At 46.9% G+C, this 25,667-nt stretch overlaps 1 protein-coding gene and 1 long non-coding RNA gene across 2 annotated transcripts; one reads left to right on the top strand and one right to left on the bottom strand.

Annotated features, from left to right (window-relative positions):
- Positions 1 to 837: 837 nt before the first annotated feature.
- EIF4EBP1 (eukaryotic translation initiation factor 4E binding protein 1) lies at positions 838 to 21,154 on the bottom strand. The gene is made up of 3 exons (XM_077849174.1): positions 20,961 to 21,154; positions 3,227 to 3,406; positions 838 to 1,303 (listed from the first exon to the last, which is right to left on the bottom strand). Exons 1-3 carry the CDS (start codon positions 21,103 to 21,105, stop codon positions 1,272 to 1,274), a joined length of 357 nt encoding a protein of 118 aa, XP_077705300.1. The 5' UTR covers positions 21,106 to 21,154; the 3' UTR covers positions 838 to 1,271.
- On the top strand, positions 7,951 to 18,422 carry LOC144284554 (uncharacterized). Its single transcript, XR_013352979.1, has 2 exons — positions 7,951 to 17,211; positions 17,319 to 18,422. It is a non-coding gene; the product is annotated as an uncharacterized LOC144284554 (long non-coding RNA).
- Positions 21,155 to 25,667: the final 4,513 nt, after the last annotated feature.

Here is a 25,667-nt window from a genome sequence, read left to right as displayed (position 1 = left end):
CCACCCCCAGCATATCCTATAATGAGAAACACCTGCTGTTTCTCAACAATCTCTCTGCCTGACATTCAAGGATTTAGAAATCTGACCCTTTTATACTCATTTACAAAAATTGTCCCCACCCACACAAATTGCTGGCTCTGGTTATTGATGTCTTGTCCTTGTATGCCCTGGTTCCTCAAGGCCTCTTGACCTTGGCAATATTGGGCCCCTGCCGCTGCCCAGCCCACTCCTTCTCAGGACCCCAGCTGGAGCATCAGCTCCATGAAGCCTCTACTTGCATTGACCATTCTCTGGTAACCAATCCTATACAATCTCTCTTAGACTACCTTTCCTTATGGCAAATCTTACGTTTCAATGAAATCCTCAAGGCAGAGTACTTGTTTCCTGTTGGTGTCTCCCATGACAGCTCATACAAAGGGATCATGGACCAATATGAGGGGTGTGTGGATCAAAGACGCTCCGTATCATCCAAGTCTTGGGTTCTTCCCTTTGACTCTTGCAGGGACTGGGTCACAGAACGAAGGTGATGGGGTCAATTAACAGGCTTGGCGGACAAAGCCCAGAAAAGAAATTGCACCCACTGCTGAACAAGAGATGGAGAGCAACACACAGATCAAAGCCAGTCCCATGTGTCATTTACTGGTTGTGTTTTAACTTCTCTGAGCCAGTCTTCTGAGCTGTACAATGAGGATAACACTTAGTCTACTTACCTTATAAGTTTATGTGAGAATCAAATGAGATAATGTATGGGAAAGTGCTTAGAAGCACCCCACATACAAATAATAGCTGGTGTTAGCTACCCATATGGAGTTGAAAAGAGCTCAGACAGGGGCCAACTCTTGGCCCTAGGGCGAAGGTGGCTTTTATTTCCTCTCTTGGGGAAGAAGGGGGAGGAGAGTTTTCCCATGCACACCAACCTAAGGAAGGGGTGGGTGTGCCCCCAGAGGATGGGGCTAGAAGAGCCAGATAATCATTCAGAAGAGCTCCTCCGAGTCCAATCCTGGCCCTGGGCTGCAGGGTGTGCTCATCATAGTCACTCCCTTTAAGGTGGAAGCACCTGCATGAATGGAGGCACATGGAGGTATCCGCTGGTATCCGTTCATGAAGAGGAAGGGGGAGCAGGTGCCCTGAGTGAGGGAGCAGAGGGCCAGGATGGCCGACCCTATACTCAATGCCTGCACAGGATTATGACTTGCAAAAGGCCTGGCTGGTACGACTCTTCTCCCGAGAAGGGTCAGGGGGCCCAGAGGCATTATTCAATGGCTGGTCCTTTAAATGTCCATCTCAAACTGTGACTCTTCACCTGGGGAGAGAAGGGATAGATGGCCAGGTAAACAATCGGTAAAGTAGGGCTCACCTTTTAGAGGCCAGGGAGAGGCATTATTTTTCATTTTGTTGTTCCTACAAGAGTAGGGGCCAAAGAGAATGGAGGGAGAGTAGGACTCCACTAGGAATTCCTGGAAACAGACCTGAAGTTTCCCTGTCCAGCTGTGTTCTTTTCCCCAATCTTAAAGGAAGAGCAGAAACTGAGTTTCCCCACAGGAGAAATGACAATCCTGAATTTTGTACAATTTTTATTATTTTTAAAAAGAGTGAATGGTTACTTAGCTTTGATATAAATACAGCCTCACAGAAGAACATTCCTTAAACATGAAACTTTTCTGAGTGTGTGTCCCAACCGTAGTTTAGAAGATGGTAACACAACCTACTAGGCCCATGTCCAACTGCCCACAGAATAGCCTGACTCTGCAATAAAGGAGTTATTTTGGTAATTCAGCTACTCATTACCCTCATCCTAACTCTTTACACAAAAATATCCAAGTAACTCAAGCTGCAGGAGGTTGTTTTCTTAAATGGAGCTGCCTTGTTCATGATCTTCTGGGGTAAGGCTGCTTTGAGATTCTATATACCAAGATGCCCTGGCCCCCACAGGGAAACTGGCCACTTCTTCTGGTTTTATTTACACAAATATATGGTCCCAAGCTAGGAACTTTGGCTAATGTCCTGTTAACGCAAAATGAAAAATTAGGTCCATCCCTCACCATCACAGTGGAAATCTTAGGCCATTATTGTGGGTTAAGGGTTGTCAGCCTGGGGCACCTCTGAGCCAGCCCTGCATTTGCTATGGCTGAGTGCAGCTCCAGAAACTGTGAAGGGTTTGGCATAGCTGTCAAGTAGTGACGATTCCACATTGTCAGGTATGACTACCTTCATCCTCAACTTCCAGTCTTTGGTTTGAGGCAAAAGGGGGTAACTGACCACATGAATCCATCCATCCTTTTCTGTGTGTGCTCAAGCACACCTCTCTCCCTCCTTCCCACTGTTCTCCAAGTATAAAAGGCCAGGCAAGCGCTGCCTGTCATGGAGTTCCCAGGGTAAGTATGAATCACATCCTGCAGGCCCTGGATAGATGGACTCTGCGCCTGTCAGCAGGGCCAGCCCAGCCTGAGGTCTCAGCTGCGTCCTGTCTGGCCTTGGTCCACCGCCTTCCGGGTGAAGGGTTAGCGGGTTCCAATCTGACTCAAGTTGTCTGCCAGTGCTCACACTTCACTCTCCCACAGTAGGACGCTGAGATGCTCTGGTGAGCTAGTCATGATGCCACAAGAATGCATCACACACACCTTTCCCCGGGTGGTTGCTCTGTTTATTTAGGGGGAAGGCAGGGTGAGATACCAAGAAGGACCTAGCCGCCCCATGTCAAACCTGCAAAAATAACAATTGAGTACTCATCTTCAAGAATCTACTAGCAGACCAATACAGGAGGCATCCTGGATGTCTTTCTGATCCTATAGACCTGTAATTTCCTAGAGGGTACATATATCGTATCTTTGAGAAGTCATCTCCTGCCCATGCACATATCCCATGCTTGGGATATGTCCCAAGCATGGCAGACATGGGAAAATGCTTCAGGGACAATTATACCAAGAGTCATGCTTATGAAAGTGGCTGTGTGGAGCCCTCCCCTCCATTTCAAACAAACTCCCCACCAATTAAATTACCTGATGGGGCCAAATCCCCTCTCTTGGAGTTCTCAGACTCTTTTCATGTGGAAAGTTGGTACCACTGAAAGTTCTACCCCCCAATCCACATCTGGTCTCTAAGTTGTTCCACAGAGGGTAGGGCAGTGGCCATCATTCCCTTCCCTGAAATTTCCTCTTTGAAAGGGATCTATCAGCTGCCTATGTTCCCTCCCTAAGGAAGGGCCTGACCAAGCCCTGTCACTCACCACCGGCCGGCTTATCTTCCGGGCTGTTGCGCAGGTGGTTCTGGCTGGGCTCTGTCGGGGGCTCCTCACTGGCAGGGCTGGTAACCCCGGGAATGGTGGGCAGGTCCCGCGGGGGTGTTTTGGTCACAGGTGAGTTCCGACACTCCATCAAGAACTTCCGGTCATAGATGATCCTGGTACCTAGAGGGGGGCAGGGATGTTGAAAAAGCCATCTCAAACCTCCTGCCTGCTTGTTTTCCACTTCTTTGAGGCATGATTATTAGAGGCAGCAGGTTTATCTGCAAAAGCTGGATCAAGGAGGAGTGAGGCTGGGGTGCCTGCTGGTTCAGCTGACAGAGCATGGGACTCAAGTTGTCTGCCAGTGATTTGGGGGTTGTGGATTTGAACCCCACCACAGGGGTAGAGTTTACTGAAAATAAATGCCAAAAAAAAAAAAAAAAAAGGAGGAGTGAGGCAGATTCAGGGGTCTGGTTGCAGTCCTGCTCTGTTGCCTCCGAACCACCAATCTCATCATGTGCACACTCTGATGGAAAAAGAAGCCTGGCAGCCCGCCACACTGCACCTTCTCCTCTCAGATCAGTGCATCCTGGACTCTCCCCTTAAAGTTGTCCAACTCACTAATTAGTGTTCAGTGTTATTACTCAGGACAATCATATCCAATACTAGAGAAGATACATGTTTTTTTTTAAGATTTTATTTATTTATTTATTTATTTATTTACTTATTTATCAATCACACACACACACACACACACACACACACACAGAGGCAGAGATACAGGCAGAGGGAGAAGCAGGCTCCATGCAGGAAGCCCGACATGGGACTCGATCCTGGGTCTCCAGGGTCACTCCCTGGGCCGAAGGCAGCGCTAAGCCGCTGAGCCACCCAGGCTGCCCAAAGATTTTATTTATTTATTTGAAAGAGGGAGAAAGCATGAGCGGAGAGGAGGGGATGGGCGAGAGGGAGAAGCAGGCTCCCCTCTGAGCAGGGAGCCCCATGCGAGGTTCGATCCCAGGACCCCATGACTTGAACTGAGGGCAAACACTTAACCAACTAAACCACCTGGGCACCCTGAGAGGGTACATTTTTATTTATTTTTCAATTCAGTCCTTATAGGACCTTCATGGGATATCCAGAATATGTAACTCCATTTTACAGATGAGTAAAAAGAACAATTTTTTTTAAAAAAAGGTTTTATTTATTTATTCATGGTAAACACACACACACACAGAGGCAGAGATATGGGCAGGGGGAGAAGCAGGCTCCTCGATGTGGGACTCGATCCCAGGACCCTGGGATCATGACCTGAGCCAAAGGCAGATGCTCAACTACTGAGCCACCCAGGTGTCCCAAGCAAACAGAAAATTAAGTGATTCCCCCAAATCAGTAAAAATGAGAACTCCTGCCTGAGCTTCGTGGACAGAAGTGATGCATGGGCTCTACATTCCCACTAAAGGCTCTCCTGCTAAGCCCGTCTCCCTTGTGACAGCTGCTCTGATGTGTTACCGCACTTCGGGGCTTGCCCATGATCTATGTTCTATCCACTCCCTCTTCATTCTCCTTTCCTGAGCATCACCCTAGGGTGAGGACCAAGTCTCATGGAGTTACTATCCTTAAACCACACCCAGGACCTAGCCTGTGAGGGTGGTTGCCTGAGTGATATCTTAAAAAGGAACATTTTCTAAAGTCCAAGACTCAATTGGTTTCATCAAAGAACAATGACTAGGGAGAGGTGATTCATGTTGGTTCCTTGTTTACTCAGAATTACCTCTAAACACAAGGAAGGTAGTAATTAGTAACATACCTTAAACACCTCCCTCACACTCCTGATTCAGCCTTTTCAACAAAGGGCAGGCCTCAGGCTCAAATCCTTCAGCAGGCAATGGAATCCAGCTAGAATTTAAAACTGCCTTGGTGTCATTATATTTCTTTTTATAGTTACCTTCTATTTATGGCAAGTGAATCTGGTTTTCCATATATAGTTGTGATATCAAGTTTCCTTTTCATATACAATATAATTGAATATTATAACAGTATATATGTTATAAATAATGCACATAAGATAAAATAACAAAAACTAAGTTAAAAAGGTAAAGGATACAAAGACAAATACTAAAATATACATACAAATAGAAGGCAAGGTACAATATAAACTGCAGATGGAATGCGAGTGCTGGAGTTTAGAAGCAAGGATCAAAGACTTCAGGAGTGCCCTTCCTTATCAATAGACCTGAAGAATTTTCCCTACTTGAGGGCTAAGATGAGTGACATTCCGAAAGTGGGGATCCATGTCACGATGTTGAGCAGGGGCTCTGTGAGCAGCACCCAGGAGAGGAACCTGTTTGCACCCCAGAGATCTGAGCAGGAGTGCATGGGGTGGAGGTCATTCTGCTGAGGGCTGGAATGCTGAGAAGCACAGAAATGGTTAAGAGATACCAGAAGGTGCACTTGGCCTACTTGCATGTCCCCATCTGACTGCAGCCCTGCCTGGGCAGTTACCCAGTCTTGATCTCCCTGCCTGAGAGGCAGTAATGCCCAAGCCTTGTCCACCAACACCATGTGAACTACGGTTCACACTCACATTTCTTAGGGGGAGGGTGAAAAGCAAAGAACACAGAACCCAGGCTGTGCTGTAGGCTCTGCTACCAACCAGCCGTGTGACCCTACTGCCCACCACCCTCCGCTCCTCCTCCATCTGGGCCTCAGTTTCCTCATCTGTAACATGAAGGGCTGAGAGGAGTGCCTATGAGCCCAAGGGGCTCTAAATGAAGACTTAAATGGAGCAGTGCCTTCTTGAGGGTAAATGCCCTGGCTTCAGAGACAGACCACTCTTCTTTGTTTCTTAATCCTCAAGGCTTGGCAAGATTCTCCCCTGTCCTTGCCTCCCTCCAGCCTTGCTATTTTGTTGCTTTGTTCACCACAGAATGGGGAACTGACCACATCAGAGTGGAACCTAAGACTTGGAGATTCAAGGATCTCAAAAAGAATCAGGGTAGAGGGGAGTGCCTGGGTGGTTCAGCTGGTTAAGTGTCTGACCCTTTGGGTTTTTTTTTTTTTTTTTTAAGATTTTATGTATTTATTTGAGGAGGGGGGAGAGAGAGAGAGAGAAAGAGAGAAAACACGTGCATGCATGAGCCAAGGGGAAGGGCAGAGGGAGAGAATCTCAAGCAGATTCCCAGCTGAGCGCAGAGCCTGACTTGGGACTTGATTCCACTACCCAAGATAATGACCTGAGCTGGAACCAAGAGTCAGATGCTCAACTGATTGAGCCACACAGGTACCCCTGAGCATCTGATTCTTTTTTTGTTTGTTTGTTTTCTTTTTTTTTTTTAACTTTTATTTATTTATGATAGGCACACAGTGAGAGAGAGAGAGAGGCAGAGACACAGGCAGAGGGAGAAGCAGGCTCCATGCACCGGGAGCCTGACGTGGGATTCGATCCCAGATATCCAGGACCGCGCCCTGGGCCAAAGGCAGGCGCCAAACCGCTGCGCCACCCAGGGATCCCTGAGCATCTGATTCTTGATTTCGGTTCAGGTCATGATCTCAGGGTTGTGAGATCAAGCCCCATATCGGGGTCTGACCTGGGTGTGGAGTTTGCTTAAAATTCTCTCTCCCTCTCCCTCTGCACCTCCTCCACTTCTCTTCTTTTCTAAAAAAACAAAAAACAAAACAAAACTGGAGATCCCTGGGTGGCTCAGCAGTTTAGCGCCTGCCTTCGGCCCAGGGCGTGATCCTGGAGACTTGGGATTGAGTCCCGCATCAGGCTCCCTGCATGGATCCTGCCTATGTCTCTGCCTTTCTCTCTGGGTCTCTCATAAATAAATAAATAAAATCTTAAAAAAAAAAAAAAAAAAAAAAAAAAACAGAACCAGGGAGTCAGCAGCTCCTGGAGAAGCTCTTTAGAGATTATTACCCTCCACAGATTTTATTGACATTGTGGTCAAATACAAGTAACATAAAATTTACCACCGCAAGCATTCCTAAGTGTACAGTTCAGTAGTGTTAAGTACAGTCATGGTGTTGTGCAACCAATCTCCAAAACACTTTCATCTTGCAAAACTGAAACTCTATACCTATGAAATAGCAACTCCCATTTCCCTTCCCCCTAACTCTTGGAAACCACTATTCTATTTTCTGTCTCTATGAACTGGACTGCTCTACGTACCTCACAGGAGTGGAATCATACAGTATTTGTCTTTCTGTGCCTAGCTTATTTCACTTAGGCTAATGTCCTTGAGGTTCATCTATACTATTGACTATGTGTCAGAATTTCCTTCCTTTTTAAGGCTGAATAATATTCCATTGTATAGATATACCACATTTTGTTTATCCACAGACACGTAGGTTCCTTCCACATTTTGGCTATTGTGAATAATACTGCTGTGAACACGGGTGTGCAAATGTCTCTCCGAGACAATACTTTCAGTTCTTTGGGGGTATATATTAGGAAGTGGCACCAGGCAATTTTTAAATCATTAATTATCCTTAAAAAAGAAAAAGAAAGAGCCTCTGTGCCTTTGTCCTACACCTATGGCAGTTGTTTAAAAATAAGAATCCTGGGATCCCTGGGTGGCGCAGCGGTTTGGCGCCTGCCTTTGGCCCAGGGCGTGATCCTGGAGACCCAGGATCGAATCCCACATCGGGCTCCTGGTGCGTGGAGCCTGCTTCTCCCTCTGCCTGTGTCTCTGCCTCTCTCTCTCTCTCTGTGTGACTATCATAAATAAATAAAAATTAAAAAAAAAATAAGAATCCTCATTTAAATGAATAAAACCCAGAAACTAGATAACAGCAGAGGTGACACCCAAGACACCCACCGTCAGAGTATTTTAGTTGGGGAGGAGGCTACAGAGGCAGGGGATGGTAGCGTTCAGAAAGTCAGCTGACAAGGCACCAAGCCTCGGAGGGGACCACTGACTCATCTGGCATCAGTGAGGGAGTATGAGATGGAGACCAAGGTAGTGGAAATGTTTCCTATGGAAGAAGCGTTAGCTTTTTAATCCTTTCTTCTTCCATCCCTTTATGGGATCCACCACCACACAGCTTCAGCCAACAGTGATCTTCTGGAAATTCCCTCCGTCTTCCACAGATGAGACAAACAACAAAACATACAGTCTCATATTGTCAAAAATAGGCACCCTTGGCTGAAATGCAGTTTTCTGGAGCTGGGGACTTGGCCTGCATACAGGGACAGGAAATGGAAACCGGGTGGGTTGGGGGGCTATACTAAGGTCCCAGCAAGGCGCTAAACAGTAGCAGCTGGAGGGTGCTGGTCAGATGTGGGCCTCTGGGCTATGTGGGTATTACACCTGGCTGTCTCCACATAATACTCTACAGGGCCTACTTTCTCTATATATATTAGGGAAAATGACCCAACTCCAGTAGGCCTCTACAAGCAAGAGCATGAAGAGCTTTTGAGGATCTATGTGGCTTCAAGATACCAGAGCCAAGACATGTTTTTTCCCTGCTTCTTCTCTCAAAAATCAAGCAGACACCAAGAAATAAAACAAGAAATAGAAGCACATACTCATGTTGGAAGCAAGTGAGGCTCAGGTTGGTACCCCAAATCACAATATATGAAGACAGAGAGTGAATGGAGGAGTTGTTCTAACAGAGAGGATGAGGGTGGCATCTAAATGCAGGGAGGTGGGGTTGGACGTTACAATAGGAAGTGAGGTTCCAGAAACCTCAGGAAGGTTCAGGAATTAGAGGCATCATGGAAAATGGGAATGGGACTAACACCAGGAAGAGATCCACTCTGCCCCTTACCCCAAAAGGGGAGGAGACAGGGAAATTAAGTTTAAGTTGACCTCCTCAATGGAGACCTCAAATCCCTTTACATGCCCTTCTTCAGGATAAAGAGCAAAGATAAGGATCAACTGAAGCTGATTTTGGAAAGGGGGTTCCAGATGAAAAGTATCAGCTAGCCACCCACCAGCCTCTAACCTCAGAAAGGTCTTCCAGTTAGCTCTGGAAGTGCCTCACTCTTAAATATAACCAGCTCAATGTCTCCACACATTTCTGAAAAAAGCTTATAGCATCTAAGGAGAGACCCAAACACACCCACAGAGGGAAAGAGTAAAGGGACTTCACTGTTTTTTAAACTTTTCAACTTTTTGAAGACTTTAAAGACAGGAAGAGAAAAAAATAACAGGCAAAAAGAGAACAAACTGGAAATCTAGTATCAGATAACAGGAAGTCAAGAAAGAGAGATAACAACAAAAAAAAAGAGAAAAATTTCCTGAATTGAAAGAGATTAGTCTTGAAATGCCTCTTGGGTATCCTGTATAATGAATTAAAAATACCAACTTTCATTGTGAAATTTCACAATAGTTTGGATAAAAAGATCCCTAAAATCTTCCAGAAGGGGAAAAATCCAACAAGTGCAAACAAGGATTGAGAATAAGAATGGCATGAATGTTTTCAATGGCAATGCTGGAAGCCTGGAGATGGTGAGCCAATGCCTTCACAATCCCAAGGGAGAATTCATTTTAGTTTAGTTTTATACCCAGCCAAAAACCAATCAGTTGGGATGCCTGGGTGGCTAGTTGTTCAGTGTCTGCCTTTGGCTCAGATCATGATCCCTGGGTCCTTCGATAGAGTCCTGAATTGGGCCTCCTGAGAGGAGCCTGCTTCTCCCTCTGCCTGTGTCTCTGCCTCTGTGTCTCTCATGAATAAATAAATAAAATTAAAAAAAAAACAATCAAGTAAAAGTAAAATAGAGACATTTTCAGAAAGCTACAGGAATATTCTACCAAAATTCTACCAAGTGGAAGGGCATCAGAGATCTCCTATCAGCAGCTACATGGCAGGTCCAGAGCCTCCAAATCCTGTCAGTTCCCCATAAAAGGATAAAAATGGGCTGATAAATCCAAAAGTTGGACTTTGCATGTCAAACTGTATTTTGTTTAGCATTTTACAAGTGCCAGAGGGTGTGGGATACTTGAATGAAAACTAAGCACATTATTTTTTAAAGTAATCTCTAGGGCAGCCCTGGTGGCGCAGAGGTTTAGCGCTGCCTTGCAGCCCAGGGCGTGATCCTGGAGACCCTGGATTGAGTCCCATGTCAGGCTCTCTGCATGGAGCCTGCTTCTCCCTTTGCCTGTGTCTCTGCCTCTCTCTCTCTCTCTGTGTCTCTATGAATAAATAAAATCTTAAAAAAAATAATCTCTATACTCAATGTGGAGCTGGAAATCACAACCAAGATCAAGAATCCCATGGTCTAGGGACTGAGCTTGCCAGGTGCACCAAAACTAATGGCATTTTAAAGATTTGGGGTGCCTCAGTTGGTAAGCCTTCAGCTCATGTCATGATCTCAGGGCCCTCTGATCGAGCCTCACATGGGGGCTCCCTGCTTGGTGGGGAGTCTGCTTCTCCCTTTTCCTTAGCTCCTTTCCCCTGCCTGTTCTCTTTCTCTCTTTCTCAAATAAGTAAAATCTAAAAAAAAAAAAAAAAAAAAAGATGTATTCATTTATTTGAGAGAAAGAGCATGCCCACTTGAGTCAGGGGAGGGGCAGAGGGAGAGAATCTTCAGACTCCTCGCTGAGCACAGAGCCGGAGGCTGGCTCAGTCTCAGGACCCCATAAGATTATGACCTGAGCAGAAACCAAGAATCAGATGTTCAACCAACTGATGAGTGGTTGAACCCAGGCACATCAAAACTAACCACATTTTGAAAATGAAGCAATTGTTAACTATTTTTGTAAAATGGTGTATAATAGGGATCCCTGGGTGGCGCAGTGGTTTGGCGCCTGCCTTTGGCCCAGGGCGCGATCCTGGAGACCCGGGATCGAATCCCACATCGGGCTCCCGGTGCATGGAGCCTGCTTCTCCCTCTGCCTGTGTCTCTGCCTCTCTCTCTCTCTCTCTCTCTCTCTCTCTCTGTGACTATCATAAATAAATAAAAATTTTTAAAAATGGTGTATAATAATTAACTACCTGGCTGATCAAGAGGCATAGTAATAAAAACTGTGATATAATTATACTGGGGAATAGGAAGAGAAGATGAGGGTATACAAATGATAATAAGTCCTCATCTATCAATAGATAAAGTCCAGAAAAAGCTAGAAATATGGTGGTAAATCCCCAAAAAGAGAAAATGTTAGTTGCTTCTAAAGAGTGAGGGGGGTGGAGAGGCAAGGGATTACTGCTTTATTAGGAGCCTTTAATCATTTTGAGATGTAACTATTTAAACATAAAAACAACTTACAAAAAAAAAAAAACTTACATGTAAGTTTGACATACTTTTATTATGGAAAAAATCAAGGAATACAAGAGGACAGAATACTATAATTGTACACATATACATATATGTAAAACTTATTTTTTTATATTAAGGGATAGGTTAAATTATTGATCAGATCTACAATTTGATGCTGTCCAGTTATTATTTTTTTAAAGATTTTATTTATTTATTCACGAGAGACACAGAGACAAAGAGAGGCAGAGACATAGGCAGAGGGAGAAGCAGGTTCTTCGCAGGGAGCCTGATGTGGACTCAATCCCAGGACCCGGGATCAAGCCCTGAGTCAAAGGCAGACGCTCAATCACTTAGCCACCCAGGCATCCCCATATTTTGTTTTTAATACAAAACTCTAATACATAGGGTATTAAGCAAACAAATAAGGATAGAGGTGAGAATCTCCTTTTCTAGGAAGCCAAGTTAAAATGGCCTTGGCTAGGACTAGGGTCGACCTAGTGGACCCTTCCCATACACTCTCCCTAGAAAGCCTAGGGGGCTCTCTGCTGGCTGGCCAGGATAAGTGGAGCCTTGAGCCTGCCCTGCCAGCATTTCTCTTGGCAGCTGTGTGCTAGGACCTGTCCATGTTAGACTTTAACTCCCAACTTCATAAAATAATGGTGTGGATTAGAACAGTAGCTGACACAAGGTAAGACCTATGTGAACAAATCCTAGCTATTATGACTGGCATGGCTTCAGGTGACATATTTTAGGGACCAATTATCCAGTCAGAGTTGGAACAAATCAGAGAGGAGGTAAGCTGCTCTGAAAAGAGACCAGGGTGTGGAGGATGCGGGAGGGTAAGGGGACCCTCTATCCTTTTTTTGGCCCACAGAAACATGCTTTAAGAATTAACATGAGCTTTGGCATGTTTGGCAACCAGTGTTCATTCAGGATTATAAAAACTTTACATGTGCCCCAAATACAAGAATGGTAATTTTTCTTAAGGCATGCTTGTGATGATGACAGTTTACTTGAATGTACAAAGAATGCAGACATTCCGGGGCACCTGGATGGCTCAGTCTGTTAAGTGTCTGTCTCCAACCCAGGTTGTGATCTGGGAGTGTTGGGATCGAGGCCCGTGTTGGGCTCCCTGCTTGGAGGGAGTCTGCTTGTCCTTGTCCCTCTGCTTCTTCCCTACCTCATGCTCTCTCTCTCTCTCTCAAATAAATAAATAAAATATTAAAATAAAAAGAATGCAGACAGTCCCCTTGGGTCTGTTTTCCTCACTTGTAAACAAGGTGTACTAGGCTCATTCAAGCTATTTTTAAAGCACCAACCATGTGCCAGGCTTTATAGATAATCTTTGGGGTCTGTTCCAGCTCTGATACACTACCACTTATTTTGGCTGTTGGCAAGTGTTCAGTGTGGTGCAAACAACACAGTGCTTGGAGGGATAAGTGCTGAGCTCGAATCTGAGTTTGCTGTGCCAGCCCCTCAACTCTTAATTCCTCAGCAATAAGAGGCGGGGACTAACAAAATCCATACCTGGGACACCTGGGTGCCTCAGTGGTTGAGCATCTGCCTTTGGCTCAGGGCATGATCCCGGTCCAGGAATCGAGTCCTACATCGGGCTCCCTGAAAGGAACCTGCTTCTCCCCCTACCTATGTCTTTGCTTCTCTCTCTGTGTCTCTCGTGAATAAATAAATAAAAATCTTTAAAAAAATTCCACACCTCACAGGCGTACTGTGAAGATGAAAGCACTGTCTGTCTGTGGGCCAAACACTGTGCTCATGGCCTGATATGCCAGATCTCAGTACCCCCATCTCCCAACTCCCCACAAAGGAGACAGTGTCCTCCACTCACAGACAGGAAACTGAGGCTCAGAAAGGCTGTCCCCATGGGGGCAGACCTAGCCTGTATTGCCTCCAATCCTAAACATCAGCCTCTGTTTAAAACTAGCAAAGCAGACCCAGGCTGCCATGCCTCAGCCAGCATGAGCAACTGGGAACATTCCAGGGGTCTTGTGACTTTCCCCTATTCTTCTGAGTATCTGGCCAGAACAGGATGTTCCCTGGGAGAGGCCTGCCTTGATTTCTTCTCCACCTTCCCACAGTACCCACACTCAGGTTCAGCATGGGGCTGGCCACAGCTTCTGTAAATTGAGCTCAGCCTGTCCCTTGCTTTCCCCTGCACCTCCCCTGGTGGAAACATTCTTCCCCTGAGTGGGGGACGTGAGGCCTAGCAAGAGTCCAAGGACAGAATTCCTAGAACTGCTGTTCCCATTCCAGGGAAAGGGAGAGTGTTTCACAACATGCTCGGCGGGAGGCTCAAATGCCTATGCTCAGATGCAAGCCAGCAGCCTGTGAACTAAATACTCCGGATAATTTTACATTCAGCTCTCGCCAGCAGCCCTGTGCCAACCTGGAGGCAAACACAGAGTTTACCAGGGGTCTCCCACCCCATCCACCACACAGCAGGAACTGCATGTGTCAGGGTAGCTTGTCTTGCTGGGCAGTCTGTTTAGCAAGCTGAGCCACCTTGTCAGGGAGGAAATATTGGGTAGAGAACCAGACGTGGTCGGTCCGAGACTCTTCTTCACTATTAGCCCTGTCAGCTCTGCAATGAGAACCAATATCTGAATGTTTCTCAGGAGCTGGCAATGTTAGGAAGCTCCTCAAATACCAAATGAAGGCAATCAATGAGTGACAAAGGGCCCTCTCACCTTTGAGGCCCTGACATGGGAGGCAATAGTCCATTTTATTTGAAAATTAAGAAGCAGGGACAAGGCTTTTGCCAAAACATGCCGAACAAAATAGCTGAAATAATTATTCTAAGAGTTGGCCAAGTTCCTTCTTCCCTCACTTCCCTCCAAATACTTCAAAATGACCCTGTGCAGAAGAGGGTAAGGTTACCCCTGAAATTCATCACCAACGGGGAGCACCCATCTGAAATGCCTCTCGTTATATAGCAACAAAAGCTGTGGCTGGAAGAGGAAGGGGCCTTGTTTTCTGTGTGAACTGCCTCCACACCACATCCAAATTCATTTGCTGAAGTTCCAACCTCCTACCTCAATGAAACTGTATTTGGAGATAAGGTCTTTAAAGAGGTCAGTAAGGGGAACCCTGGGTGGCGCAGCGGTTTACCGCCTGCCTTTGGCCCAGGGCGCGATCCTGGAGACCCGGGATCCAGTCCCACGCCGGGTTCCCGGTGCGTGGAGCCTGCTTCTCCCTCTGCCTGTGTCTCTGCCTCTCTCTCTCTCTCTCTCTCTCTCTCTCTCTCTCTCTCTGTGTGACTATCATGAATAAATAAAAAATTAAAAAAAATTAAAAAAATAAAGAGGCCAGTAAGTTAAAAAGAAGCTGTTAGGGTGGGGCGCTGATGCAGTATACTGGTGTCCTAAGTGGGGCGGCAGGGCGGGGTGTGTGGCTGGGTAGCTCAGTTAGGCATACAATTCTTGGTTTAGGCTCCACTCAGGTCATGATCTGGGAGTTATGGGATAGACCCCTCCCCCCTGGCAACAGCTCCGTTATCACTGGGGAGTCTGTGTGTGCAGTCTCACATAAATAAAAATATAAAATCTTTATTTTTTAAAAATATTTTATTGATTTATTCATGAGAGACACAGAGAGAAAAAGGAGAGAGAAAGGGAGATGCCACATAAAGAGACAGCAAGAGGACAGCCATCTGCAAGCCAGCCATCTGCAAGCCAAGGGGAAGGGACTTGAGAGAAACCAACCCTGTCAGTACTTTGATCTTGGATTTCTAGCCTCCAGAACTGTGAGAAAATAAACTTCTGTTGTTTAAGCCACCCAGTCTGTGGTATTTTGTTAAGGCAGCCCTCGCAAATTAATATAGGCCAGCTCTCCCCTTTTACTCCAAAAAGCAGGAGAGAGAAATCAATTTATACACATGCACTCTCTTTAAGGCAACAGACCTGGTTAGCCTGAATGTGGTTCATGTCACCAGAAAACCAAAGGGAGTTCTGGACCTACCTGCACCTCCTGGCATTCTCACTCCTACACACTTTCAGAAGGCTGCTAGGCTCAGAACTTGACTCTATCCTACTGTCGGCATTCCAGAAAATCAAGGGTGTTCAAATGGGGGTACTAGGAAGGGCAGGCAAGGGTGGGCTCCCCTGAAAGGTGCTCCCAAAGCCTGGCTGTTTGAGGAGTGAAGAGGAGGCAGGCAAGATAGCAGTCAGCAAGGGGAAGCATGACACAAAGTGGAAGGTATTGCTTGCGGGTGTGGCATCATGGCCACCTGTACAGTTTGCTTTGTGGAACTGAACGTAGGGCCTTGAACACAGGGTGCAGGATCTGTGACTCCGTGTTTTCAGGAAGGTGTCCCAGTTCTTAACCTAAGAGTTAATTCACAGGCTTGTGATTCTGGTCTGCTTCTATACCCAGCCTTGGCTTGTGTACTTGGCAGAGTAGGATGGGTGGTTAAGTTCCCTCAAAAGACCATCCTTTGAGGCTCAGTCCTGGTGGAAGACTGCCTGAAAATAGCTGAAAGTAGCCCTATAACTCCTCCCCTTCTTTCCCTACAGGAGGCTTCTCTCATTCCAAGGCAGTCATTTCCCCTCTCTTGGAATCTGAGATAGCCCTGTGGCTTGCTCTGACTGATAAAATACTGTGTGTGTGATGTTATGTGACTTCTGAGCCTGGGTCTTAAGACATGAAAACTGTCATGTCAATAACTCAGGTTAGACTGCTGAATGGCCTGGGACCAAGGCGACAGAGAACGCCCAGCCTTCTAGGTGTCCCCAGAAATGCCCCTGCAATGTGGGAAAGTCCAGATTGGACTTTCAAGCCCAAGACAATCTAGCTGCCAACTGTATGCAACCAGGTGAGTGACCTCAGGAAGACCATCAAAGAATGCCCAGCCAGCCCAAAGAATGGAGAGAAATAATAAATTGTTGTTGCTGAAGTTACTAAGTTTTGTGAAACTCTGGGCTGAGTATCTGAGCTCTCTCAGTAAACTTTTGGGGGCAAGGACACTGGCTTACAAGACATCTTGTGCTGCTTGTATCCTTGATCATCCAAATGCCATGAGCAGATGTGACTTATCCCTGCCTAGTCAGTGATGCAGGAGGCAAACAAATAAACAAGGAGCATCAATCCCAGTGTCTGAGACCCTGGCCCCACCAATGACATGTTCAGCATAAAGGCCACTTCATTCTACTTTCTGCTTAATAACTGGGAAAAGGAGGATTAGTAATACTGTTATCTGTGATACTGGGATAAACGAGAAAGTTCAAGGAAAGGAGTTCTGTCCCTGGGACATTCCAAGATAAAGATTATATATACCCTGCAACTCAAAGGGCGGAAAAGAAAAATTTGAATGTTATCATTAAGCCAGCTCAGACCCAGGCCTGGTGGCAAAGGAGCTAGTTTACCCTGAGAATACTGTCATTCTAGGATTCTTTTCAAGGCTTCACCTCCTGAACACCCGACTCAGCACTCAAAGGCCGGGATAGGAAGATGAGTAACATTGCTGGGAAAGAACTTCCCTCCTACCGCAGGGAACAAACATGTAAACAAATACACGTGACTCATTTATCATGAATCATAATGGAGGAAAAACATGCGCGGGGCTCTGAGTCCCAAAAGGGACAGGTTTTTTGTTTGTTTGAACATGAAAAATCTCCGTGTACAAATGAACATTCTTTGTTAAAAACTTTCCCCCTGGGAAGCAATCTCTTTTCCATACTGCTGTCCCATTCTCACTCCTCCTCTGTACGGATATCAAATAAAGACCCATACAAGAAAATGCCTCACTGCTTTATACCAACAGAAAGACACGGTATGCCACCCTGCCTGTCCTTTTACCAAATTTGGTAATGAAGGACCTTTTTGTTCTTTCAGAAAAAATTATGTAGGTTAAAAAATCAAACTCCTCTTTCAAATCAGGCCCTGCCAGCAGCCTCTGAAGATGTTGGAAGACAACAAGAAGAACAAAATGGAAGTCTTGGAAGGCAATTACAATCTCATGGCTACGTGTGCGTTGTTAGCACGGAAGGCCTAGTGGCTGACAACTTGGATCAAGTGAGAATCATACAAGTTCTACTGGTTATGGAGGGTGGGGGGTGTCTACCTAATTGTTTGATTCTATGGCTACAACTCTGATACTTCTAATTCTATTTCAGGTGTGTCTGCTTCTTCCTAAGCAGCAAGCCAAGCCCCTAGGGTAGGACTGTTTTCTGGTTCTGGATGCAGTGAAAGCCTTAGAACCAGGCAGGCTGATGGGCATCAGAGGGACTTAGGGGTGCTCTATACCAGGGTCCCCTGGTCAAAGTCTTTAGTGAAGGACACAATGTGAAATGTTCCAAATGCTTTAAAGATTATGTTGGCTAATTGAATTTATTTATTTATTTATTTATTTATTTATTTATTTATTTATTTTCTAATTGAATTTAAGTAAAAAAAAAAAAAAAGCTTTAAAAGAAAGCTTAGATCAGTGTGAGAAGAGGGCCCATTATATTTCCCTCATTGCCTTAATGTCCAAGTTCTTTTAATGAGACCCTAGTCCTTAATAGGATCCTTAATAATGAGACCCTAGTCTTATTAGAGTTACTATAGACCCTGGGCAATCAGGAGACATAATCTTCCCCTGGATGACTGAGGCCTCAGGACATTGGCTGTGCTCTAGCTTCAGTGCCCAGTCCGCCTCCTCCTCTTCCCAGCACTATCTGTTCTATAGCCAAAGACTTGGGAGCTGCTCCAAGGTAAGCTTCCTGGGCACAGACTTTGTTTGTCTAAACCAGGGTGCCATGAACACCTGTACCTCTGATTAACCTTATCCAGGTACAGGGTTTAGGTATAATTACCAGCCAAGCAACCCTGGAGGCTTTGGGGTCAAACATCCAACATGGAATGGGGGATATGGAGGTTGATGGGAGTGGAAGGTTTCTGACCCATTGAAAGATTCTGTAGGACTTGGTGGGATGAGCACTGGGTGTTATGCTATATGTTGGCAAATTGAACTCCAATAAAACAAAACAAAAACAAAAACAACGATTCTGCTGGTCTATTGTGTCATTGATCATTTTTAAGACTCCACAGGCTCAAATATTCATATACAACACTCCTTTTAACAAATTTATCTAAAGTTCTCCAGACTTCTAACCAGATCAGTGGATTAGCTTGTGAAAGATTAATGACCAAGAGAAGTAAACTGGCGTCTTACGAATCAAATCAACTGCTGTTTCTGTTCCTCTGGGGATGAATACCACAGTGCCATTCTCAGCAAAAGTGACCTGTGGACACTCTGATAGCTCCTGGCACTTGCAAATAAGCTACTATTGGCACCTGCACAGACTCTTTCTGGACCCTGGTCTGAAGGCTGATGCCAACCCAACCTCAAGAGTTTACCTGGTTAGAAGCATCACTTTTTGCCAGACCCCAGAGGTCTGAAAAGGTGAGGGAAGTCATAGTCCTGAGTATTCAGTGTGGTACTTAGATCAATCACTGGGAGCTGGTTAGAAATGTAGAATCTCAGGCCCAAACCCAGAACCTACAGAACCAAAGGCTGTATTTAAATGAGGTCCCCAGGTAATTCATATGTCCATTGAGGAATGAGAAAATAACATCTAGACCAGAACAAAAGGGTGCCAGAAATGACCTTAGGTTAAGCTTCTTTGAGGGTAGGGTAAAGTTGGGCTTTGGAGGAAGACTGCAAGCCTTGGCTCACTGAGGCAGACCAGACTTACTGACATTAGCAAGAAGCAAGGTGTGTTTTTCCAAGTTATGGACTGTGAGCTGTGCCTGTCCTGCTGAACACCCCAGAGAAGAAAGCTGCCTTTAGGCTCCTGGCACTGCTAGCTCCCTTCCAGTTGGCCTCAGAAACAAAGTTATGCTCTGACCCAGGAGACCCTTTCCAACTAAAGACCTTCCAAGGGAGATTTGTTGTTGTTTACCAAAACAAAAACAAAACAAAACAACCCTCCATTTCCCAGTCCAGCATGAGAAGTGGATCAGAGTTCCCTGTAAACAGTAACACTGGCCATGGCTTCCAACTGACCTGTCCCCATGCAGCAACGAAGAGTGCAAAAAAGAGCACCTGAGCCTTCAGGCCTGCCTCAGTGCCCACTGTGGACAGATCAAGTGGAGATTCACACCCTCACTTAACAGAAATCCAAAATCATCCAGGACAGATCCTGGTAGGCACAACATGACACAGAGAACGCCCACCAAAGGGGTCACAAAAGACGTTTCGCAGGGATAGAGAATTTGAGTCAAGAGTGGAGCAAAGGCTCACTGAACTTTCCCTTTGATCATTTTTAATAAAAGAGAGAGCATTTACCCCTTTATGCTTGGATACTATTTCCTGTTCAACCTGAGAAACCATGTGACGTTGGATAAGGGACATGTGTTTTCAAGTTTGGAGCCTCTGTGAAACAAGTACATCCATAATCCCTGACAGTTCTAACCTTGTATGTTTTGGATCAACCGGCGGGAGACCTCGGATCTGTCAGTGTTTGCTGGTGGTGGGACTGCTGCCTGAGAAAATAAGCATGTGGCTCCCAGACGCTGGCAAGGGACGAGGCTGCCGCCCCGCCTGCGACCACTTGCACCCGTGTCTCTCAACGGAGCGCCACTCTTTGCGGCGGCGTTTTGGTGCAGTCTGGGCCGGAGCGGTGGAGGAGGGTGGAGGGGAGAAGGACACAGCGGGCGAGGGCAGAGGGACGAGGATCGCAGGGAAGTGGTGAGCCACGAGGATTTCATCATGCAAACGGGCGGGCAGGTTTCATCAGCGCCTGTGCGCCGGAGCTCCCGGGCTGGGAGGGAATGCCTGGCTCCCGAGGGCAGCCCAAGGCTGGCCCCCACCCGTGCCAGCTCAGCTTCCTCTTCCTCATACACTCTTAGGGAGGTCACACGGTTCCCCCTCCCCCCCGGACCGAAGAACGTGTTTTTCTGCACAGCCCTGCCCGCGGCTCCGGGTCCCTCTGCGGAGATAGCACACGCGTACGCCGGCAACCTGGCTCAGGTGCAGGTGAGGCGCAGCTGGAGCAGACGGGCGCCGTCAGCCCAAATCCCCCGTCAGAGGGTGCTGGCCCAGTGGAAAACTGGGGGTGCCCCGGGAAGGAAAAAGGATTCTGCAAGAGTCGTTTACCCCGACAGAGAACGCCCGTCCCCATCCCCTAAAAGCCCCAGGCCAGGCCTCCCCTTGCTCTCAGGCCACTCTGACCCCACGCTCTTCTGCCTCAGAACGCCCCCAAACCCACAAGGGGCAGCACACCCTGGCATGTGGTCGTTCTGCAAGCGTGCGGATGTTTCCGTAGGGGTACTCGGTTGTCTCTCCCAGGAGGAGGAAACTCATGGAGCAGTTTGCAGTCCGGGCTCGGGGGGACGCACCCAGAGGGTAGGCAATGGGCAGCGACCATCTGCTCGCTCCTGGTGGCCACCTCCGCGACCCTCGCTGCCTCCCTGATGCGCCTTATTGCAGTCACCGCGCCCCTTAGCTCGGTCGCCCCGTCCAACTGGCGGCTCCCGACCCCTCCCGCTCCGCTCAGTCAGCCCCCCGCACCGCCCGCTCTCGGAGCCCGCGCCTACCTCCCGGGGTGGTGCTGAAGAGCGTGCCGCCGGGGGTGGTGCTGTAGTCCCCGGGCGGCAGCTGCACGCCGTCGCCGAGGACCACCCGGCGAGTGGCGGGGATGGCCCGGCTCGGGGTCTGGCTGCAGCTGCTGCCTCCGGACATGGTCTCCCGCGCGCCGCGCCCGCAGCCCGAGCCTGGCCCGACTGCCGCCCCGGCCCCGCCCACCTCGCCCCGCCCCGCCCCTTCCGCCCCCGCGGCGCGGCGCCCCCCGGGATTTGTAGTCCCAGCGGCGCCGCGGCGGCCGGGCTGCCGGTTGGTGCGTTCTTCCGCACCCCGGCCCTGAGGCACCCTCTCGCGGTCTGCGGTCTCCTCCGCGCGGCTGCGGGCGCCGCCCCCCGACGGCCCGCCGCTCCTGCTCGGGAGTCCGTCCGGTCCGGCTGGCGGCGGCGATGGAGCCGGGGGCTTGTGTGGGTTAACGGCTCGCGGCCGGGTGCTGTCAGAGCTGTGCGGGGACCCTTGCATACAGGAGGGTCCTGTATGGGCAGGACGGTCTCCTTCAGCGCTCCGTGTTCCGCGCTTCGGTTCCTGCCGTGAGAACGTGGGGGTTGAGTGCTCCTTCACCCCTCAGGGCTTTTTTTTTTTTTTTGAGCCTTCGCGGGGCGCAGAAGTAACGCAGAGGGGGCGTTCCTTGGCGTGGGGGAGGGTGTGGGAGGAGCGCGGACGGGCCGCCCAGCTCGTTTGCAGGCTACAGCTCCAGCCCACCGGGGCGCTGGGAGGGGCTGGACGCCGGGGGGGGGGGGGGGGGGAGGGGGCGGGGAAGAGTGGGCCAGGGAGGTTCCTTGCGGCCCTGGGAGCTGGGAACCGGGGCCAACAGGCCGCCTGACACTTAGTAGGGCACTCATCGAACCGGCCAATGAATGAGGCTTCAAGGAGCTCTCCAAGTGGAGACTGAAAAATACCAGGAAGGCAGAGAAGCCCGTGGGGTGAGAGACCAGGTCTGTCATTGCAGCTACTTGATACAAGGGGAGAGGAGACAGGAGGACAGTTTATTTATTTATTTATTTTTAGATTTTATTTATTTATTTATGAGAGACACACAGAGAGAAGCAGGCTCTCCCTCTACAACAACCCAATTTGGGACTCAGCCCAGGACCTGAGCCTAAGGCAAAGGCTCAACCATGGAGCCTCCCAGGTGCCCCACGAAGAACAGTTTAAAGGATAAATTGGGGTCTGATTGTGAAGGTTTTTTTTGTTTTGTTTTGTTTTTTGTGAAGGGTCTTTTAAATCATGCCAAAGTGTTCAGACTTTGTCCTAGGAGGGTAGGAGATATCAGAGATCTCTTAAGTTGGGGAGTGACATGATTAGGGTTTTGTTGGTGGTATTTGTTTGTTTGTTTCCCCAGAAAGATAACTGGAGGCTCTGGAGTTTGAGAATGGACCCCAGACGGGGTCAGAAACACAGATAGGAAGACTGGCTGGGTTTGGGCATTCCTGAGCTAATCGCTAGGCCTCCACTGCCTTCTATTGACGCTGGCCTCCTGTGCCTCTGAAGCAATTGAAATACAGCTAGTCCATATTACAAGTGTAAAATACATAGATTTCAAAGATGTGGCATGAAAAAATGTAAAATATCTCAGTGTCTGTTAATGACATGTTGAAATGATATTTTGAATATATTGGATTAAGTAAAATATTAAGATTAATGATTCCTGTTTCTTTTTACCTTTTTGGGTGGAATTATAAGAAATTATATGTATATAATGTGTGTGTATATATATAGAGAGAGGGAGAGAGAGAGCGCGCGCTCATAATATATTCCTATTGGATAGTACTGCTCTAGAATGAGGCAATAATGAAAGCAATCCTGAAGTTCTTGGAAACTTCCTTCCAGAAAACTATGCAATCATCAAATTTTGGCTTTGGCCATGTACACCATAGGTCATCCAGAACAGCATTCACCACCATTTAATTAATTAATTAATTAATTAATATTTATGAGGAAAACACTAGTAATTAAGGAAGGAAAACTTTTCATTGGCACTAAGGTCAAAAAGAAATTCCAAAATAATTCAATACTTCTTATATAATTTTAAGCTCAGTTTTCTTAAAAGTCTCCTGGCCAAAGATTCAAAACTAAAATTATCTGGAGTAAGTGTAATATATCTTTCATATGAGCCTACATATGTATTTTCTTCAGTTGGGGTTTTTACAAATTAAGCTAAAATATACTAACATATGGCAAAATCATATAGTTCTAATATCCAGAGCTTTCCACATCTTTTTTTAAATTCACCACTGTCTTATTTAAAAAACAAAACCCAGAGTCTTAGAGAGGGTCACACAGCTATGAAAGACCTGAGGCAAAGCTAGGTGACCCAGTCTCCCCTTCTTTCCAGGCCTGCCCTTTTGTTGCCACACTAGAAAACAAAGTGGTCCATCCTCCTGCTTTAGGAGGAACTGGTTTGAAAGGGGGTTTGTTCAGATGCCTTACTGGATGTGCATATTTGGTTAGAGCTGAGCTTCCAAGGATGGCACCAGCTTAGATCAACATTTGCAATGATCTGCGCACACACAGGTTGGAGAAGCTCCCACCCATATTGCTCTACCTGACCTATAGGCAGAGAGGGATGAGGGACTGATTTTATCATTTTATTTTTATTTATTTATTTATTTTTTTAAAAAACTTATTTTTTCATATTCTTTTTTTTTTTTTTAATTTTTATTTATTTATGATAGTCACAGAGAGAGAGAGAGAGGCAGAGACACAGGCAGAGGGAGAAGCAGGCTCCATGCACCGGGAGCCTGATGTGGGATTCGATCCTGGGTCTCCAGGATCGCGCCCTGGGCCAAAGGCAGGCGCCAAACCGCTGCGCCACCCAGGGATCCCGATTTTATCATTTTAAATAAGTGGAATTCCTCTGAGTAGCCAACCAGGTGTAGTCCTGAAGCAGTTACTGTGTTTTTCTCTCCAGTGTTTTTCTCAACACATCTCTACTGAGCTGGACCAATTGGGCACCACAAGAGTGAGAAGTGCCTTCAGATTCTCTACATCACACTACAATAGAGGCTGTTTTAGGAAGCCCCTCAGGTTAGGGAGGAGCTTGGCAGTGGGAGAAAAGTGACCTGTGTGTTAGTGTTAATCCATTCCTAACAGTTATTTGATACTGAAAATGTTCCCCCTTCACTGCTGGAAGTCCTTCACCTTAGCTAGAGCAACCTGTCACCATGGCCCCAATTGCCTCTGGAGGCTACGGTATTTTCTTGTATAATAAGGGCTTCCTATACTTTGCCCCAGATCAAAATTGAACCATTTAAAAAAGACATATTCAAAACGACCCCCTCCAAAAAAACGCTCATAGATAGAGAAAACAGATTGGTGGTTGCCAGAAGCAGAGCGGGGATGGGGAGGAATGGGTGTCGGAGGTCAAAAGGTAAACAAACAAACAAACAAAAAAACAAGCCCTGTTAAAGAAAACAGGCAGATTCTCCACTGATAAGAGGATAAACAGATTACCATTGAAAAGAAACATATCTTACTGTGATAAATAGCTTTGCCATTTGTTATAGGAGGCAAAGCAGAAGTGAGAGTCATGGTGTTATGGCCGATGAGCACCAAGGGGCTGAATTTGGGGGGGGGGGGGGCGGCGAAGACACTGTGGAGGTCACATGAGCTAACTTTTTTTTTTTTAATGTTTTATTTATTTATTCATGACAGAGAGAGAGAGAGAGGCAGAGACACAGGCAGAGGGAGAAGCAGGCTCCATGCAGGGAGCCCAACGTGGGACTTGATCCCCGGTCTCCAGGATCACACACCCGGCTGAAGGCGGCACTGAACCGCTGGGCCACTGGGGCTGCCCTGAGCAAACGTTTTTAACAGGAGTCTGTTTAAAAACAAAATTCTGCCGAGTGAATTTGAAGATCTAATTGACTTTATTAAGTGATTTGCAAATTGGGCAGCACCTAGCAAGCAGAAGGATGCTCCTAGGAGTTATATAAAATGGAGGGTTTTTATAGGAAAGAGGGTAGGGCAAGGACATTATTAGCAAAGGAAAAGATTGTTACATCTTTTTGAGGGGGAAGGGACAGCAGGCTTCTTATCATGTGGATTACCCTACTAGAGCTGATCGGTAAATTTTAGATTGACTGTTAAAAGGTCAATTCTTGGGGGAGGTTCAAACTGCAATTAGGTCTTGGTTGGCTGTGGTTGGGGACAACGACTTCATTTTGGGCTGCTAGTTTCTCTTTTAACAATTACCAATGGTGAATTTAACATTTTAATATGGTTTCAAGGCTCAAGAGTTTACCAAAAATTCTTGTGGCTCAGAGCAAGGTCTGCGGTCTTTAAAAGAACCTCAAGAGAAGGTTCTCAGGCTTAAAATCATCTTCTTCCCATGTGGGAAAAACACCCTGGTGCTGGCAAGTGCTGGGGGTGACCACCTGGAATTTGCTTGACATTGCTCTCCTGTGGGTGGCTCTGGGCGTGTCCACCTGAGGTTTTGTGTGCTGGCTGGGAGAGTAAAACAGCAGAGAGCCTCTGGTGGCAATTGAAGAGCAGTAGTACCATGGTCTCCATGGATCAGTGGGAAACCAGCTACTGGGACCTAACCAGCCCTTGGCTATATCAATTAGGGTCACTCAAATTGGGTAATCTGAAGAGAATTTGATAAAAGTAAAAATTTAAAAAAAGTAAAAATTTGATGATTTACAAAGATGTAGGATGGAGGT

Source organism: Canis aureus, chromosome 15 (assembly GCF_053574225.1).
Source record: "Canis aureus isolate CA01 chromosome 15, VMU_Caureus_v.1.0, whole genome shotgun sequence".
Lineage (NCBI taxonomy): Eukaryota > Metazoa > Chordata > Mammalia > Carnivora > Canidae > Canis > Canis aureus.
This window is presented reverse-complemented; position numbering and strand designations above follow the sequence as displayed.

Coding starts and splice junctions, on each gene's coding strand:
- EIF4EBP1 (XM_077849174.1), bottom strand. CDS start 21,105: ATGTCCGGAGGCAGCAGCTGCAGCCAGACCCCGAGCCGGGCCATCCCC. Junction 3,407..20,960: donor CTTCAGCACCACCCCGGGAG/GTAGGCGCGGGC, acceptor GCCCCCCTCTAG/GTACCAGGATCATCTATGAC. Junction 1,304..3,226: donor GGAAGATAAGCCGGCCGGTG/GTGAGTGACAGG, acceptor TTCTCTCCCCAG/GTGAAGAGTCACAGTTTGAG.